The 19,895-nt window shown below is 34.9% G+C and overlaps 1 protein-coding gene across 2 annotated transcripts; it reads right to left on the bottom strand.

Moving 5' to 3' along the window:
* Nucleotides 1-509: 509 nt before the first annotated feature.
* Nucleotides 510-14,161, bottom strand: LOC131148346 (uncharacterized). 2 transcript variants are annotated; one of them, XM_058098061.1, is made up of 5 exons: nt 13,919-14,161; nt 13,689-13,759; nt 13,468-13,548; nt 13,328-13,371; nt 510-880 (listed from the first exon to the last, which is right to left on the bottom strand). In XM_058098061.1, exons 1-5 carry the CDS (start codon nt 13,956-13,958, stop codon nt 781-783), a joined length of 336 nt encoding a protein of 111 aa, XP_057954044.1. In that variant the 5' UTR covers nt 13,959-14,161; the 3' UTR covers nt 510-780. The 2 variants fall into 2 exon arrangements, with proteins under 2 accessions (XP_057954044.1, XP_057954045.1); XM_058098062.1 differs by lacking the exon at nt 510-880 and adding an exon at nt 6,058-8,043 and having other exon boundaries at nt 13,919-14,127.
* Nucleotides 14,162-19,895: the final 5,734 nt, after the last annotated feature.

Below are 19,895 nucleotides of genomic sequence, written 5' to 3'. Positions count from 1 at the left end.
CTGTCGTTCTGTTTTTGTCCAACTATTTTGGCGTTTACTTGTCTCGAATTTGGCATCTGTTTTCCCCCTTTACAGCAACATACAAATTGGCAAATATCAAGGCAATTAAAATAGGGATTGCAGTTATGAATCTGTTTGATTTAAAATTTCTTCGAATTATAGCCTTTGACAAATAAAATCATATTGAGATGATTGAAAACACCAAAATTGTCCTCGAGTTCTGGCTTTCAGAGAGTCCAGGGTTTAATCTAATTGTGAGAGGGGATGGAATGGGAAACATGAAATGGGAACACTCAAGTCCTGTGACCTCCAAGGCAGCAAGGTATAAAAGAAGAGTTAAGTTTCATCAGAGAATTGACTCTCACCTAGATTTGTTGTTGAAATCATGTAAGCTTCCTCATGAAATCTAACAAACATGCCCAGATTTGATGAAGTCAAACAGAATAGACAATCCATCTTAAGATCTTGCCATGAAGTATCATAGCTCTAAATTGAGGTTCTTAATTCTCTTCCAAAAACAAAAACGGTATATTTCATTCAAAAACATGGCATATACACATTACAGAAACCTACTTTATCAACCATCATCATCTTTGAGAAGAGCATCAAATGAAATTGTAGTTTGTGACAGACATAGAAAGGGTACAGTCTGTATACAGTGGCTTCCCAGATGGGAAAACATGCTTACATTAGTTTCTTTTTTAAAGATTTAGAACAATGACCTATCATTTCAATAAATCCAGCATAAGTCATCCCACTAGTATGAGGCTGATGAAATACTTAGAAAAGCAAGCTTGCCCAAGCACCAATAAATGCAAAACCACCAAATGGAGCTAAGGAAGAGTACTTTCTATCTTCAAGAAAGGCTACAACATAACACCTGCAAAAACCAAAAACCAATCGATTCTTCGACTCAGATCATACAAATTAGGGCAAAAGATATTGATCTCTTTTAAAAAGACACAAACCTCCCCTTAAATTTTGCAAAAAGATAAAGTGTTTCAAGGATAGGTTTGTATCTTTTTTACAAACTTCAAGAAAGGTCTGTGTCATTTGAAACATCAGGGGAGGTCCTTGTCTTTTTGACAAACCTCAGGGGAGGTGAGTGTCTTTTGCCCTATAAATTACTATGAACAACTTCTTTTGGTATTATTTCATACGAATGTACAATTATTTTAAAATGACAACATGGCCACCCTAATCATGAAATTGTAAGGAAAATCATTTATTATGCTACAGCAGTTAGTTTTTCACGTTATCATGTATGCTCAACAATAACAAAAGACCAAGTCTTAGGTCCCACAAGGTAGGGTCGGCTACATGAATTCTTTTGCCCCAATTTATGCGAACATGGACCATTTCCTCCAACCAATTTAGGACTATTACATCCTTACTATCTCATTCCAAGTTATTTTAGGTCTATCCCGTTCTATTGTCCCTAAAAGTAGCTCACCCCTCACTATTGCTTTATTTGGCCTACGTCGCAAATGTCCAAACTATCTGATCGTTTAACATTATACCACTCATCATATAAGATAACCAAAACCAAATTTACAAAAATATCAATGCCATTTCAGTTGAGCGTCCACATAATTAAATATATAGCCATAGCAAGGTAGGAGTTTCACTTGTATGAAATAAGAAAAGGGCATTAGAATTGCTGGGTCACTTGCAATGTGCATGGGAGAGTATCAGAGGCCAGTCTAGAGCTTCATCAAAATACCACCGAAACTCAAAAAAAAAAAAAAATGATAAAACAATTCTGTATATCAAAACAATAATATGCATCACTATATCTGTATGTGTGTGTGTGTGTGTGTGTATCAATGCACCTAACATCCTCAACATATAGAAATTATTAATATGCAACATAAATATTAAAAAAATTCAAATATTAAAATAAATAAATAACTAAATCACAGCACCAGTATCCTCACCAGCATCCTAAGAGCCTGTGTAAGAGCCTGTGTGTGCTGCCTGCTGTAGTGAAATGAGAAAGATGAAGTGTTCTCGCCCCCTCTTATAAATCATCTCATTATTTATAAAATAGAAAAACGCCCCATACTTTTTTAAACTGCAATATGACATGTTTACTTTTGAATCCAAAACTTAGAAATTTCATTCAAAGGTAGAATTAAGTAATGGGGACAAATTTTTAAAATATCAAAAAAAAAATCTTAAACTTAGGATACTTACCCCAAAATTTTCAAAAGTTCAATGGGGGCAGTAGACCTCACTGTCCGATGCTACATTTGGCCCTAAATGTGACTTAACAGAGGTTAGAGGAGTAAGAGGGATAGTAAAGGCTTAACTTCAATGAATTTACTAAGGATTTGATAGTCCTATAACTTTCAAAGTGGGTATCTTGGATAATCCAATAATGAAAAGGATTCATATGGTTGACTCCACATGGTAGGAATTGTATCTCAGTCCAATCATATCAATTACTTCCTTTTCTTGTTCCAATCAGCTTGCAATCAAATGTCAATTACTTCTACTAACTTTTTTAATTCCATAATTTTTGCAAGGAGTCAAACCCTCTCTGCGTGCATGGAATTGGATAAACAGTGGGGCTCCCGATCATCTTGGGTCCTTGGATGTTGTAGAGAGCTTTGGTTTGATGGGCTTGAACATCCATTAAAGGTGGCCCAACCACCTTAACCCACGCTTAGCTCAAGTGTCACTCAAATGGTATAGATATTCAATCCTCGCAGGAAAATTTGTTTAATGTCCTTCACAAGAATACAAGTTTCTTAATCAAGTTGTAACCACCATCAACCAAATCCTTCCCACACGGACTCCCACTATCCAACCCCAAATCAATACTCGCCCAAATCAATACTCCAACTCTTCTAGTTAGCTCCACCCCAAGCAAGAACACAAATGCTACCCTCACTCCTACTTGATATGGAGACCATGACAACAGCACTACTTTGGCTTAAGAAGCCCCTTCTAATCAAAACCCTCCCCATGGTTTCCCAAATGCCTACCCGCCATCCCTAGCACATTCTTAGTCCTCACTTCACTCCCACGAAGGCAACATACAGGATTCATCCCACTTGCTCCACTAAACCTCACACCTATGCCTCTAACCACTAGAACCACCAACTTCACTCCTTACATCACTAAGGAGGGGATGAACAAATTCCTTAGCAAAAGCAAGAAAATCCCTTATTTCTAGGTTGGATTTCAAATTCCCTACACAATGCAACTTGCCATCAAATCCTACCCCCAAAGACTATATCCCCAAGTTTGGAGCTCTTCGATGGCAAAACTAACAATTCTAAGGAATATATTACAAAGTTCATGGAGATATTTGGGTATATGGACTAGATGAAGACCTAAACATTGATGAAGGTATAGAATTGGTGTGTCAATATCAAACCTGGGTGATTGGGTCTACGAAATCTTGGGAATAGTTGTGCCACCTATTTTGTGTGAAAAGTTCATTTCAACTCAAAAAGAAAGTGACACTAGTGAATTTGGGAATGAAACACCAAAGATCGAAGTAGGACCATATGGATTATGTTGAATGCTTTAGAGAAACTATCCTAGACTTCCAAGATAGTATTAAGTAAAGGAGTTGGTGAAAATCGCATTGAAGGGATATTCATTCAATACAGACTTCAGCTAGAAAATTTGGCTCTACAATCCTTTGTCACTTTGGTAGAGGTCGCAAGAAGGATCAACATTTCTATTGCAGAATGACAATTCACTTTTAGGGAGGAGAAGAACGAGTTTAAATGCCATCCAAGGGGAGGATTCTAGGTTTGGCAAGAACCCCCGCCCCCCCGAGCCCTTTGTGTTCTAAACAAGGTGAATTCTCTCGTTGATTAATGGGTTTAAGGATGAGGTTTTGTTCACCTTCCTAATGTATAAACCCTAAAATAATGCCATTTTCAAAGAGTGATCAAACACCCAACAAAGGATTGTAGAACTCTAAATAGAATCTTCAGGACGAAAATATAAGATGGAGAATTTCTAATTGAGAGGGATGATATAGAATTCTACATAAGGAAGTTTATCCCTACTATAGCCAAAATCTCCAACCATTCTAGTGTTTACTAATAAAAAGTGTTTCCTTTGAGTCGGGTGAGGAACAATGGTAGGCTTTTGAGAAAATAAAGAAAACCTTTGCCGCCATAACAATGTCTCTTAAAGATCTTCCCGTGAGACTCTTATCTGAATTCTACTAATAATTCAATGGGTGCTTTGCTTAAAAAACTCTTGTCTTTTTGCCAAACCTCAAGGGGCATGTCTTTTTGTCAAACCTTAAGGAAGTGTTGTGGAACTTTTGAAACTTTAGAAAGATTCGTGTCTTTTTGCCAAACCACAAGGGAGGTGAGTGTCATTTGCCTCATTGATTTTGACTACTTGCCTTTGTGTGTGTGTAACCCACAAGTAGTGATGGCACTAAAGTCAGCCACATGTTCATTGAAAGAAAAAAATTCTACGTTTAAATTATTATGTGCAATATCATACTATACAAGTTTATAAAATTTTGGGAGCCCACTTAATTTCTTAGTGCCTGAAAAAAAAAAGTTTTCCATACTTATTCAAAATGTTTAACGCAAGGGGCAAAATGTAGATTTCTCTTATCTCAGTTCAATAATATAATATAATATTATATTTGGTCTACAATCAAACATCAATTACTTGTACTAACTTTCAAATCCATAATTTTTGTAACGATCTCAACGCTTCATGCACACTCGATATTGATCAATCCTAGGTCCTTGGATGTTGAAGAGAAAGTGAGCACGAACCAAGTCCTGTTAAGGATGGCAAACCCTGTTAAGGATGGCCCTAACCCCCTTAACCCTTTCTTAGCCAGCTAGAATCACCCATGACATGTGCATTTCCTTATTTTTTCTTTTTGGCTACATGTAGCTAAACCATTGGGATTTTAAATCCTTTTTTCTCCTAGTTAAAGCCTTATGCACAACCATACCCCCCACCCCCCCCCCCCCCCCCAACCCCCAAAAAAAAGAGTAATAGCCATATCCCTATCTAGCACTGTAATACCCTCTTTGTTACCTCATTCAGGGACTTCTCATTGGCCCCATTTCTCATAAGAGACTCTTACCTCTTCAACTCGGAGCTTCTCTCTAGAACTTCTCACCATTCCTACATAATCTTCTCAACATCTGACACTTTAAGTCCTAATGATCATAGTTTTGAAAATCAACACATAATCATTGTTACATAGCAGTATCAATGGCTTCCAAGACCTTTATTGAAGCTTACATACTCAATTTTAATTTGGTTTATTTTGGTTAGCAATTTTTTTACTAAAAAAAATTAGTTTTGCATTTATTTTCCTGGACATTTAGCATGCATTTTTTAAATAACTAGCATTTAAATAACCCACTTTTTCTCTCATTAAATTACATATATTCTTATTCTAAATTCTTTCAAAATTTTTTTTTTTGGGGTTCTTTTCTTCACTTAATTTGGAGACAAAAATGGCGCTCTTTGCTATGTATTGTTGTTCTTGTTTAAAATATGACCATTCTATATTTTAGTTTTTGAATAACAAAAATTTCATTAAAGATTAAAAGAATACAAAAGATGGCATTACATATTTTATATTTCTTTATTTTTACGATTTCTGAGTTTAATCCTCACTTATATCAATAAAGTAGTGAAAAGTCGCAAATGCATACTTCTTCTCGCCAAAAGCAACTAAAGCAATCAATATGATATCCAATACTTGTAGGATATGTCATATTTAAATTGATAAAATATACTAAAATTCATATAAAGCATTGGTATATAGGATTTTGGGATAAAAACATGTGAATCTATAAGTTTTTAACAAGTTTGCTAATGCAAAAAATGAATTCACAGATGCAATGCCCGTTGATTATGCGCTTAAATTGCGTAATTAAGTGGTTTAATTCATGCATTGAGGCCTACATTTTTAATTAAATACCTAATTACTCTCAATATTTTAACACGGTGTCCTATTTATAATATTTGGGTTTTATTGAATAATTTATGAATTTTTGGTTTTTTTTTATAACAGGGCAATTATCGGAAGCTAAAACCGGCACCGCTTCGTAATTTGTACGTAATTTTCTCATTCAAACTCCGATCGAAACGATTCAAAATTCTAGAGAACGCTGAGAAAGTGTCCTACAACTTTCGTGTTTTAAGCTTTGAGAGATACGAGCTCTAAGATGGTCAAAATTGCCCATGTTTGCTGGGAAACAAAAAGAAGAAATAAGGAAAAAGAAAAGAAAATATATATATAATATGCTGATGTGACCCGGCCATGCAGCCAGGTCCGGGTCCTCCATGCGTTGGGTAGGGCTACCCCCTCTCACTCCCTTTAAATGTTGTTCTTTTCTTCTCCAGCAAGAGGAACCCCGAGCCCCCTCTCCTTTCCTTTCTCTCCCTCAGCAATCTCCCTCTCTGCCTGATTCTCTTGGCCGTCTCTCCTCTTCTTCTTCTCCTTTTCCCTTCCTCCCAGCTACCTCTCTCATGCTCCCTGCTCTCTTCCTCTTCTCTCCAATCTTCTCTCTTAACTTTCCTTTTTCTCTTCTTCTCTTCTCTCCCTCTCAGTCTGCTCTCTCCCTGCTGCTGCGTACCCTTGCTGCAACCCGAGAACCACTCCAGCAGAAGCTCCTCCTACACTGCTCCATTGCCACTGCCCTGCTGCCCTTTCTCTTGATTCCTCTGTCTGTGAACTCTCTGTTGCTGCCCTGTTTCAACACCCTCAGACCCAAAGCCATAGCCATCGCTGCTCCTTCACTGCTGCCTTCAACTGAGAGCTGCTACTACTGCGTGTACCTGCTGCAGCTGCTGCAGCTGCTGTCCTCCAAGCCGAAGTCCCATAGCCGCTGCTGCTGAAGGAGGTACCCAAAGCCATCCTGCTGCCCTGTTCTGCTGAAGCCTGTGAAGGCCCAAGCTCCCCACTCCTCTGCTGCTGCTTCTCCAACTTGCTGCAAACCGAGAAGACGTTGCTGGCTGCTGCCCCTTCTCTCCCATTTGCGGCTGCATCTCTCTGTGTCTCAACTTCTCCGGCGTTCATCCGGCGGCAGTCTCTCATCTCTCTCTTTCTTTATCTTCTCTCATATATATCTCTCTTCCTTATTATTTTCTTTTCTTTATTTGAATTTTAAATAAGTGTTGGGATCTATTTTGTTAAAAATCAAAGAGTCAGTTTGCTGCTTTGTTATTTAAAATTATTTAGTAGTTTTATTTTAATCTCTCTTTCTCTCTTCTCTCTTCTCTCATCTCATTACTCTTTTTGCTTCAAATCTTACTTAGTTTTTATTTACAGTATTAAAGTGTCTCTTTAATTTTTATTTGAGTTATTAAGTTATTTTGTTTTTTGTTCTTTTGTTCAAAAAGATCTTTGCAGGTATTTAAAGATTGTCTTTAGGTAATTTTGTTAATAAAGTCAGTATTTTTATTTAGTAATCTATTAGATTTTAGGTCTGGTTGATCTTGAAATAAAATCTGGTATTTTTAATTGGTTGGATTTTCATCATTGATTAGCATAGTTATTCTTGTTTGGTTAGTTGAATGGTTGCAGGTTTATTTACTTTAATATTCTGGTATTAAGTCTAACTTTCATTTAGTTGTCCCACGTGTATTTAATTTTTAGTTAGGGTTTACTTTCTTTAAGTTTTATTGCAAAAAAAAAAAAAATCTCAAAACATCAAGAAACCGAATCTGAACTATGTTCTGTGATTTTTTTGTTTCTTATTTTCTGATTGGAATTATGCAAAATTTGAGATTAAACTGCATTCCCTGAGGAGACGATCTGGACCTTGGGCTAAGTATTACACGACAGAACTCCTATAGTTGAGATAGCTTCCGAACTGCTCATTTTTAGAGTGAGTCACCCGTTACCCATTGTATGTTACCTAACGTCCATGATGACCGCAACTGTTACAACGCAATCATTACCATTACATAGATCATTACTATTATTTTAAGAAAAATGCCAAAGATTACCTCGTTCTCCTCTCTTGACAATCTTCATTGCATCTCATTACTTTATACGACATTGCCTCCCATTCACATCCACATCTACACGAGGTTAGGGTTCGTTGTCATTATTAATATCAATAAGACATTCTATCCGAAATATCCCAATGGTTAAACCTCAAGACTTCCATCTTAGAAGTCTCAAGTAAAAATCGTGGGAGGAGATGGGCTAACTACCATTGTGTAGCCTAGCAAGTGTGGACGTCCAATGGAACAAAAAATATCAACAAGACACTCCAATTAAACAGAATTTAGTGCTAACATAATTTAACTAGTACCTATAGGGTAACAATTAGACCCTTGATTACCTTGACATTGCCAAGGCACATGGTGTTGGCAACTCATGTGCGAAGGCAGTAACATGAGATGGCATGTCATGGGTTATCTTGAAGTTTGGTGAATTAACAATCTATGCTGCTAAGGAGGGTGCATATAGATGCCAAGTTGCCTACTTAACATGGTCAGGGATGGACATGGTTAGCGCCATGGTCCTTGACAAGGTTGCTTATGGTGGCTAGTTTCAATTGACATATTTAAATGGTTAACTTGAGTATTTCAAGTTTCTCATTCACATATGGAGCTGCTTGTATGTGGAATAAGCCCAGTTAAGGGGAAACCATACATAACACAAGATGTTGACCTATGGGCTGTGTGCTGTGTCAATGCCAAATGCAGCAATATTAACATGTTGACCAGGCAAGGCAGTTACTTCGTAGTTTTCCTTGTAAGGCTAACCGCTGACCTATAGGCTTGTCTAAAGGATGAATTCGTGGGTTGACATTTGGACATGTTGCTAGCAACATAATTGTAAACATAGTTAGTTATGCCTTGATGGAAAATGTTGGCTGCTTTCAACACAACCTAGGCAGTTGGAGTTCTCAACTGCAGACCCTAGGCAGTTGGGGGTGTCAACTATGCATTACTATGACATGTGGGTGGCATGGGACGCTAAAGGGAGTTCGTGCATCATGTTTCTACACATGTAATGAGTGTGTAATCCTTGTCTTTGAATAAAAATAAGGTTTGAAGTTGTTGCTCTTGTAAATTGTTCTCTTGTATGTCATTGTTGCTTGTGTATGTTATACTTCTTTACAAACTAGCAGGATTAACCAACAAGTTTGAGATTGTGTCACTAGCTTAACCAAGTATGCCACTTGGTTCCATCTCAAGACATGCTGTGTGAACTGAAACCCTGTGATAGGTACAATGGTGCCAAGAGTGGGTGGCTAATTTACAGCCATGGCCTAGAAAAAAATCAGTGACATTTTACTTCAATCCCATTTTCAATCCATTTCAATCCAAGCCATTCAATCAAACCAATCTAATTAATGAATTATGAGGATCAGTGTTTTAAAAGGTGTTCTTGAGGCACACTTCAATGCATTTTCAAGAAAAAATGCCCAAGGTATCTTTTAATATGTGTAACTTCCCAATGCCTACACCCTCTGCAGCTGAGCATATGCCTCAGCAAAAAAACTGAGCCTTTTGCAAAAAAACTGAGCCTTTCATGCCTCAAAGTAAGGCATATACACCTTTTGATCCCACCATCAATCTATTTTCCAAAATATGAAAAATATTAATAAAAATAAAAAAGAAAAAATCAAATTTGGGCATGAATGCCCTTCATTCATGCAAGCTCCACAATCCCTCCTTGACGAAGCAGCCCCTCAAAGAAGCATCTCCCTCTACAAAGCAACTACCTTGAAGCATACCCATCGGCGGAGCATCCCCTTTAACAAACCAGCCTCTCTCTAACGAAGATCTTGATCTTCGGGGAGACTACTTCTCGGTCACAGTCATCTCTCTCCCCCCCCCCCCCCCCCCCCACCTCCAATCTGCAGTTTAGTTGCTCCCCAACCCTTGGTGTCCTTGATTCATTTTTACTACGCGTGAATGCATGTGAATATCTCATTATAGTCCATGGGCACATGGCTGCATCTGTAGATTTTTTTTCCATACTATTTTTTCATTTTAAAATTCAAACAACAAATTTATAATTTATTTTAATAAATTTCATATTAATTTTGGTAATCTAATTATTTCTTATATATTTAACTAAAAAATTAATTTCTCAAAAAGGCTTACACCTCAGTGCCTGGAGGTGCTCACTAGGGTTAAAACGCCTCACCTCCCACCTCCATCTTTTAAAACACTAATAAGGATTATTCAATAGGGTTGAATATTTTTTTATAAGAAATCAGGTTGAATATTTTGCTCATTACTAATCAATATTTCATGTTTTATATAAGAACTTCAAAATAGTTGGACCTCATCCTCTTCCAAGTGCATCACTCAGACAGCATCAAAACAAAACTATTATAGTTTCAAACAAGTATTTAAGAATCTAAGGACTTGGATTGCAATTCCACAACGGCGCTCATGATAGAAGGAATATTTTGATTTCGATAAGGCATATGCTAGTTACCTAAAATTATAATAATGACAATAATAGTAGCACATATGCATTACACTTGTTTCAAATTTTAATCAAAGACAAAATAAGGAATAGAAGTCCATAACCATTGTTGATGAAAGAAGGGAATTGTCATTTATTTATACATATATAAAGGGGATTCCTCCTTTTATTCTCTAAAATACCCTTGTACAAATATTGATGACTAGTAAAGCTACTCATGCATAACTATTTATAACTAATACATAAATTTCATAACTTCACCCATAACTACCTACAACTTTTTTTTAGTGTCCATTATTTTAACATTCTAATATATCCCTATACAAATTCTAAATTTCAATTAAAAAATGTTACTATTGCTTGACCATATTTGCCTAAGAATTTACAATGATTCATTGCGGGCGTACAGTAAAAGATAGACAGAAAAAGGATTTTAATGAATAATAAAATAGATAAAAATAAAATTTAAAGAATTAACAATTTCATAATAAACTAAGCAAAGGAATATTACACACACATCATGTGTGCTCCAAAAGCTTGTAATAATTTGCTATTAAAAGAGAAAAAAAATCAAGTGATAATCAAAGCAATGGATAAGTCAAATAAATAAACAACATACTCCTAAAAATTGGGTGCATTCTACTTCCAAACCCTAGACCCCTTCTGATCTCAAAAAAGGGATGCCCTTTGTATGGTTCCCAAGGCCCGCATGTTCTCAAGACCCAACTGCATTAGACATGGAGAAGCAAGCGTAGCTCTAAAGTTATGGTGTCACTTACCTAGCACCTCCCAAGGAGGCTTTGCCGCCACCCCCCCCCCCCCCCCCCCGGGGCCACCACAAAAAAAATAAAAAACATCATACATGTAAGAGTATATAGCAGACCAATCATTTTGCAACTTCCATTTCATGAGTTATTAGTTTGCAAGTGGCAACAAGTTTTCAGAGTTGAGATTAAGACCCAAAAGCATTATTGATGCAGTGCATGTGAAGGGAAAGACAATGTAGAATGTGTCAGAATAGAAATTAGGACATTATGGGGAGATACAGGGGCAAAAGAGGGATCCATTTGAGTAAAAACTCAGCACTGGAAGCTATGGAAGGCACCACTGAGTGAATCCTCAAGCCGCACTACCAAGTTCTCAAGAGAATTCCGAACGTATTAGAATTGACAACCAAAATACAAAATGAAAATTCTGTAATGTATCTCCGGACTAAGATAAATATAAGTACATGATAGCTTTGTACATTAACAGTTCCTACAAAGACGACTATTGCTGACTTGACTTCTCTAAACTCAAAGACCTCATAAATAACTTTGAAACTAGATTCATCGATGAACTTTGTTAATAATAAGCATAGACTAAGGAAATGACACACTTAACTGGAACGTAATAATCACACCTAGATAACAGTGGTTAATAAATATCAAAACTAACAATATTTACTATGCTTTTACTGGCAGTACTGCATCATGCCTAGCGGTATTATTGGAAAGGAAGCTACAAAGGAGCAATACATGGAAGACCCCTATTTCAAAGGCATCTTAGGAGAACATGTAGTGAAGGACAACAAGGTACTTGCTGCATTTGTCCTACAAGATGGATATCTATTCAAGGGCCACAAGCTAGTAGCAAAATGTGGGTTTCTAGGCACCTTTACCAGAGTCTAATATTCCATGGGTTAACATAAGTAGGGATTTTATGGAGGGATTTCCAAAGGCAGTAAAAGTACTGATTCTGTATTTGCGGTGGTTAATCCCTTCAAAAAATAGCTCATTTCATACCATGCAAAAAGACATATGATGCTACTCATGCAGCACACCTATTTGTCTGAGAGATTTTCAAGTTACATGGCTTGCCCAAGACAATAGAATCCAATATAGATTCAAAGTCCCTCAGCCACTTCTAAAGGAATCTTTGGAGATTGCTAGCAAGTGTCGGCTGCAAAATTAGGCCACTTGCACAGCGGTCAGTGAGTTTCTTCTCAGGGGAATAGTGCAGTACTGTCACCCTAGTAAAAGCATAGTTAATATTGTTACTTATGATAATAATTATTCATATATATATACGTGTGTGTGTAGAGGCCGTGCCTTGGTGCGATGGCAAGTGCCTCTGCCTCGCTTACGGGTGGTCTCAGGTTCGAGACAGCCTCTCCAAAAAAGGGGGTAAGGCTTGCCGACATCCACCTCTCCCAAACCCCACTCAAAGTGGGAGCCTTATGCACTGAGTACGGCCTTTATATATATATGTGTGTGTGTGTGTGTGTCACTATTATAGTCCAACAAAATGTGTCATTTCCTAAGTCCAAGTTTATTATTTACAAAGTTTATTATGAGTCTAGTTCCAAATTTGTTTATGATGTCTTTGAGTCTAGAAAAGTTCAGTAAGTGATACTCAGTTTCCAAGGCTCATTCAACGTGCAAGGTTATCGTGAACTTATATTTATCTTAGTCCAAGTAATGATAAGGCAGTATAGAATTTCCTCTTTCTATTTTAATTAGCTATTCTAATTTGTTCATTATTTTCCTCAGAACTAGGAAGTGTTGTTTGAGGATTCACCCAGTGGCTCCTTCGGGGCCAATGCATTTCTGTGCAAGCGGATCTTGATTTTGCCACAATTATCCTACTCTACATTGTCTTTCCTCCATGCACGCTACACCAACTATACATTTGAAAAGCTATCTAATTTACGACATACTGCCGGTGCATACAAGTGCATATAGTCTTGCATGCCACTATAGTTTGAAAAGAACAATGTCAATGCCTAGTTCTGTTAACAGTGTCCTCGTCTCCAGACTTACATTTGGGTAAAACACAAAATCTCTTCCAATGCATTCAAAGCACTACTCCGTGCAAATTATTATATTCAAATGGAATCAAGAATATCCAATAACAGAAATAGGGACTTACGTTCCAGAAAATGCCAAAATTCCAGTTGTCAAAAGACCTCCAAACTACAACAAAAACATACATAGAAGAAGATCATCACAATTACAGCCAAAAAAAAACTGGAACAAAAAATTAGGGAATATGCGGCGAAGGGAACTCACAATGTTAGGGTGTTTTGTGAAAGGAGCGCCAAGCAAGGCTGCTGTGTGAACCAAATGGTAGAGAGACGCTGTATGCCAGACCTTCCATTGTTCACAACAAAGTGTGGGTTAAATCCAGGGTTTCTACCGTTTCCCCCGCCCCCCATCCCCAAAGTAAAGATAAATTTAAAAGACTTCAAAAGAATGTAATAATACTAAATAAACAAAGAAAGTACAATTACATCTTTATAGCTGGGGTTGCTGGGCTTGAAGACGTGAGCTCCATAGGTGCCCAATCCAAGAGCAGCGATCCCTGTTTCCATATGTCAGAAAGGGGAATTGTCCGATAAGTCCGCACAGAATCGAAATCTGGGTGGGTGTGAGCTGTGTGCGTGTGCGTGTGCGTGAGAGAGAGAGAGAGAGAGAGAGAGAGAGAGAGAGAGAGAGAGAGAGAGAGAGAGAGAGAGAGGACCAGAGACAGCAGCAACTTTGTGCCAGAGGCGAGGATCCATTGTTACTTCAATCTAGCGATTAGTCTGAGACGGCTCTTTGCTGAATTGGGTTCTGAAGACAACGCTCTCCACCACCGAGAGGAAAGAAGAGGAGGACTCGAAATGGATTTGGAGCTGCCGACCAAGTCTGCTCCCTGCAAATCAATTTCGTGAGTTTTTGACTATTTTTCCAAAATATTTATACTTTTATTACTACTCGCCATGGACACGCAGCTCTGCGACTTTATTTTTTAAAATTTTAAAAAAAAATTATTTAAAAAAAAATTATATAAAGACATTTAAAATACTTATAAATAATTATAAAAATATTTTTAGATAATTATGTGTAGTTATAAGGATAAATTTGATATATTTATAAAAATATGTTAGGATAGTTGTGAGTAGTTAAAAGAGTATTTTGGAATATTCATGGATTATTATAGAAAAAAAATAATAAAAATTTATATAAAAGTATTTTAAAATACTTATAAATAATTATAAGGATATTTTGAAATAATTATGAGTAGTTATAGGGATAAATTTGATATATTTATAGAAATACGCTGGGATAGTTATGGGTAGTTAAAAAAGTATTTTGAAATATTCATGGATTGTTGTTGAGATAAATTTGATATTTATGAAAGATGAGACCAATGAGAGAATCCTCCTTATGCTATTAAAGATTATTCCCCGAGCAGAGCTATGTGTGAAATTTTTATCAAAAGTGTTGAACTGAAAAGGTGTTGAAAATTAAGTAATATCAAGTAGCCAATTGGAACCATTCATGTAATTTACTTCGGAAAAAAAAAAGTATTGAACTAAAAAAGTGTTGAAAATTATAATTGATGTTTGGGTATATTTAAAATAAGTGGTATTTGGATATTTATTTTTATTACAGAATGTTATATATTTATTTTTAAATATATTATAAGTTAAAAATATTGATATTTTTAAAAGCAATAATTTCATTAATAACAATTTTAATAATTTCTAATTAAAAATTTTCATATTTTTTATTAAATAAAATAATATAAAATTATTATTTTTAACTAACAACCATCTTATAACATAATACTATCGTATTAATTTGTGATAGCACATTACTATCTTATTAATTTCATTAATAACTAAATATGTTACAATACATAGTAAAATAATATATAGTTATTTTAAATTTGTTTTAAATAAAAATATTAATATTTTATAATTAATAATTAAAATTTCAATATTTTCTACTAAGAAAAATAAATATTATCCAATATAATAATTAAAATTTCAATATTTTCTACTAAGAAAAATAAATATTATCCAATAATTTTGCTACTAATGTATATTTATAACATATGATTGCCAAATTTATTTATGTTAAAAATTGTATTAATAACTAAATTAAAATATTAATTTAGATTTTCATATGGTTATTTTTATTCATTCTAAAATTTAATTATATTTTATTAATAATTAATATTTATAAATATTATATATTTATAATTAAAAATATAATATTTTTAAGTAAAATATTCAAAATTATGTTAATTGCTGTTTTTAATTATTTAAATATTTTTATTAATAAAATTAATATAATATTTTTTTATTAACAATAATCTTGTTCTTAATGTATATTTATAACATTTGATTATCATATTAATTTATGTTAAAATAATATTCTTAAATTAAATTAGTAGTTTTAATTTTTTAATATTGATTTAAATTAATAGATGGTTATTCTTCTTCTTCATTTTAGAATTAAATTATGTTTCATCAATAACTAATATGTTATAATACAAAATAAAATAATATATTGTTATCTTCTAATATATTTTTAAAATTACAAAATAGTTACTAAATTTTCTTATATTTACTTATGAACAGTATCACTTATAAGTAGGCAAAATGTTATTTTAGATTGCTTCTCATATTCACAAAAAAGTGATTTTAGAAATGCACTTTTTTGCAATAAGTGTTTGTTACAAGTCAACATCACATTTTTATAATAATGCTTATTTTGAGTGATAAGTGTCATAAGTACTTTTTAAAAAATGCTCGCAAACAGTGGCTAACATAATATTGCTAGCCTGCAATGTCATTCCAATCAACATCCCACAAAATTTAATAAATATTTATTTTGTCAAACATTCCAATATAATAAAAATAAATGAGAAGTTGTAATTGAAGTTTAGATCTTGAAAGAACCCTAAGGATACATTTGGTTGGGGAAATATTTATTTTTTAAAACAAAATGGAATACAATCAGGAATTAGAATAGAGGTAATAGCCATTGCTGATATATTCACTAGTATTTTATCCAACATGTAATGAGAAAAAAATAGATATTCTTATAATGAAATTTGAGAATGACTACTCTTTATCAATTCCTTGTTATGGATTTATGAAAAATTTCACTTTGTTATTTCTTTTATAGTAACAATATTATTTTTTGTATAACTAATTGTAGCTAACCAATTATAACTAATCCATTCCTAAGAATAGACTTTTCAGGAACCAAACATAACCTAACTCCCTACTCGAGCATTTGGATAAACATTAGGGATTTCATTTACAAATGACTCCAATTTGATGGTTAGAGTAAGTTCCAATCTCTTATAGTGTAGAATCCTCAAAACACAATATCCTCAAAACACAATAACATTGGTGTCCATTCAAGTGTCATTTACTTCTACTATACTAAAAAATGTTTGAAGTTTTGGATTAGTAGAAGAAGAGTACAAAATAAGAAAATTGAAAATCCCAATGCCGAAGTTGGTTTAAAATTATTCTATTGATGGTTAGCATGCAATGCATTTTAATATCTTGTCATATTGCATTTAACATGTATAGAAATAAGGGAATTAGGATTATTGCATAGAAAATGTGATTATAATAAAAACAATGGTTAATATGTTGTAGTCCTATGTTTTAATATGTATTTAAGAACATAAGGTGTAGCATTATGTTGATATTAATGACAAATGTAGTAACATATGTTGTAGTCTTATGTTTTGCAATGTATTTCATAAGCATTGTTTTATTTACTTTTGGCTAGGCAATTATGATGACTACTTTAGTTTGCAATTTCACTATGGTGGTAAGCTAATGCTATCCAAGGGTAAAAAATTTTATAGTTATGGTAGAACTGATTTTTATGATTGGGTTGGTAGTGATGAAATATCCCTCGTGAATATTCAAGACATGGTTTGTGAAGTTGTGCCCTATCAATACTCCAACAAGTTATTGTGAAATAACATTTAGGGTGTTAACGTGTATTCCTTATTTACTTGTACTACATTTGTACTGCACTTGTACTATACTTGTACTGCACTTATACTATACTTGTGTTGCACTTGTACTACACTTGTAAAGCACTTCGTGCCTCCTATATAAATAGGCACCCATGTGTACTCTTATAGATAAGAAATACAAAAATACTTGTTCAGTATTTCTAACATGGTATCAGAGCCACTGCTTTGATTTTTTCTTAGTAGTCTTGTTTTCTTGGTGTTGCTCATTCCCTATTACGCTTCAGCTTCCCGTCAAGGAACCACACCACAAACCACCGCATCCTCAATCGCCTACACCCATGCGTCAGCTTGCCATGACAGCACACCACGCTAGCTTGCCATGTCAACACACCACATCAGCACCGTTGACCGTTGACCCCCCAAGCATTGACTGTTGACTTTTCTAAGCTAGGTTCTCTTTACCCAGTTTTTCACGTAGATTTCATTTTTGCAATCTATTTTTGCATATTGTGTCTCTAAATGGATAAAAATGACATTTTTTCTTTATTGTCCCATTAATACTACATTGGAGGAGACTAAGAATTATTTATCTTGGTCTCAAGCTATGCACAATTTTCTTAAGGGTCCATGTTTTGGCAATATTGTAGTGGTACAATCACTATTCCTATCAAGGGGACAGCTGAAGAAGCTACTGCATTCACTGCTCACCTAGTTGAATGAGATAGTCATAACCATATGATCCTTACTTGGCTCTGGAACACTTCTATTCCTTCCATAATGCAGCAGACCTACTAGAGAACATCTGATTCAAGATGTGAGAGAGAGAGAGAGAGAGAGAGAGAGAGAGAGAGAGAGAGAGAGAGAGAGAGAGAGAGAGAGAGAGAGAGAGGATGGAGTGGTGGATCCTTACTTGGCTCTAGAACTAGTTTATGAAGAAAATAACTTCAATGGAAGTGATTTTGATGTAAATGATGACAAGGATTTGTATAAGGTTCATGTGGACCCAACTAAGGGAAGAAAATGTTTATAAACATGTCTTGAATAAAGGAAGGTTTGTGGGTGTGGATGCTAGTGCAATTGTGGCTGCTAGTGAGTTAAAATCAGATTATGTTGCCTCATATGATCTCTATAGTGCATTTGACTTTGACTCTAATTGGCCTATCTACATGGTTGATTAAGTTCAATGATGATGTGGACATCTAAGCACCCTAATTCAAAGTTGGGATGCTATTTTATATCCTTTAATGATTTGAAGGAGGCCATTAGGAAATTCTTTTAAAAGTCTACCTTCTCAATGAGATTTGAAAGAAATTACCAGACTAGGATGAAAATTGTTTGCAAAAAAGGGTTTTTATGGATTCTATAGGCATCATACATGAGAGATCAACCCATAGCGTAGATAAAGTCAATGAATAGTACCAACAACTCTTCTAAATACTTCCAAATAAAGTCTGCATCTGCCAAATGGATGGCAGAGAGGTATTTTAATGCTTTTAAGGTTCACCCAAAATGGTCAAGGGTAGGTTTTATAGGAGGGATGAGACATGACTACAATGTATATGTGTTTCAAACCAAAACATAGAGAACTAAAAACATAGCTATTAAAATGATTGACAGGAATAATTAGGAGCAATATGCTTTTCTTAATAAGTATTGTGGAGAGATATAAAGGACAAATCTAGGGAGCACAATAACTATGAAGCTAAAGAATTCCATATTCCAAAGGATTGTGTGTTTTAGTTCTTGCAAAAGGGATTTCCTTGCTAGGTATGTGAGGGTGGTCAATCTAGGCGGGTCTTTTCTTAAGGGAAGGAATGAAGGTCGATTATTGGAAGTTGTTAGGATAGATGCCAATCACTATATATTTCCTATTACTTATGCAATTGTTAAAGTTGAAGGCAAAGATAGTTGGGGTTTGGTTTCTTACACTTGGAATTGAGGAACTGGGCATTGGAAGTAGCCAGTTATGGATTTCCTTATTTGATAAGTAGAAGATAGTTACATTTCTAGCATATGCTTGAATTTGATTTTGCTTTCTCATAGCACTTGTAACATATACTTGCTATTAATTTTGCTTTCTTACATCACTTGTAATATATGCTTGCTATTAATTTTTTACTTTCTTGTAGAATTTGTAGAAATACCATGAACTAACCTCAACAATTATTCATTATGAATGTAAGGACTAGTGCAAATATTAGAGGAGCGGTTTGCAAGAGCTAAAACATAGGTTTTGTGTGTTGTGCACTAACTTAAAAAAGGAGCATCGAGATTAGATCTTGAGAGATTATTTACAATATGTGGTAAGGGCTAGCCATGTGGTTGAATTTGAGAAGTGGATGGCTAGGGTCGAGGAACTGTTCCTTGCAATTCATGAATTGTTATACTATTGACCAACACAACATGGTCTACATCTAATTTTTTCACATTGCCTAAGTGTGATATGCTTTTGAACAATCTCTTTGAGTGTTTCAATAGTTTGATTATTGAGGATGGGGAGAAGAACATTCTCACCATGTTGGAGCAAACTAGATGCGAGTTAATACGTAGGCTATAGTTGAAGAGGGATTTGATAAAGAAATAGGTTGCCCATTATGTCCTAAAGTGCAAATAAAGGTGGACAAAGCCAATGAGAGCTTATTTTGCACCAAAGAATGGTATAGCAGTCCTAGGTTTCAAGTGTGTTGCCCATATACTTAATACGTGGTGGACTTAGAGA

The sequence above is a fragment of the Malania oleifera genome, chromosome 2 (assembly GCF_029873635.1).
Source record: "Malania oleifera isolate guangnan ecotype guangnan chromosome 2, ASM2987363v1, whole genome shotgun sequence".
NCBI lineage: Eukaryota > Viridiplantae > Streptophyta > Magnoliopsida > Santalales > Ximeniaceae > Malania > Malania oleifera.
Note: the sequence above shows the minus strand (reverse complement) of the source record. Positions and strands in the feature narration are given on the sequence as shown.

Coding starts and splice junctions, on each gene's coding strand:
- LOC131148346 (XM_058098061.1), bottom strand. CDS start 13,958: ATGGATCCTCGCCTCTGGCACAAAGTTGCTGCTGTCTCTG. Junction 13,760..13,918: donor CAAAGTTGCTGCTGTCTCTG/GTCCTCTCTCTC, acceptor ATATGGAAACAG/GGATCGCTGCTCTTGGATTG. Junction 13,372..13,467: donor TCACAAAACACCCTAACATT/GTGAGTTCCCTT, acceptor TTTTTGTTGTAG/TTTGGAGGTCTTTTGACAAC.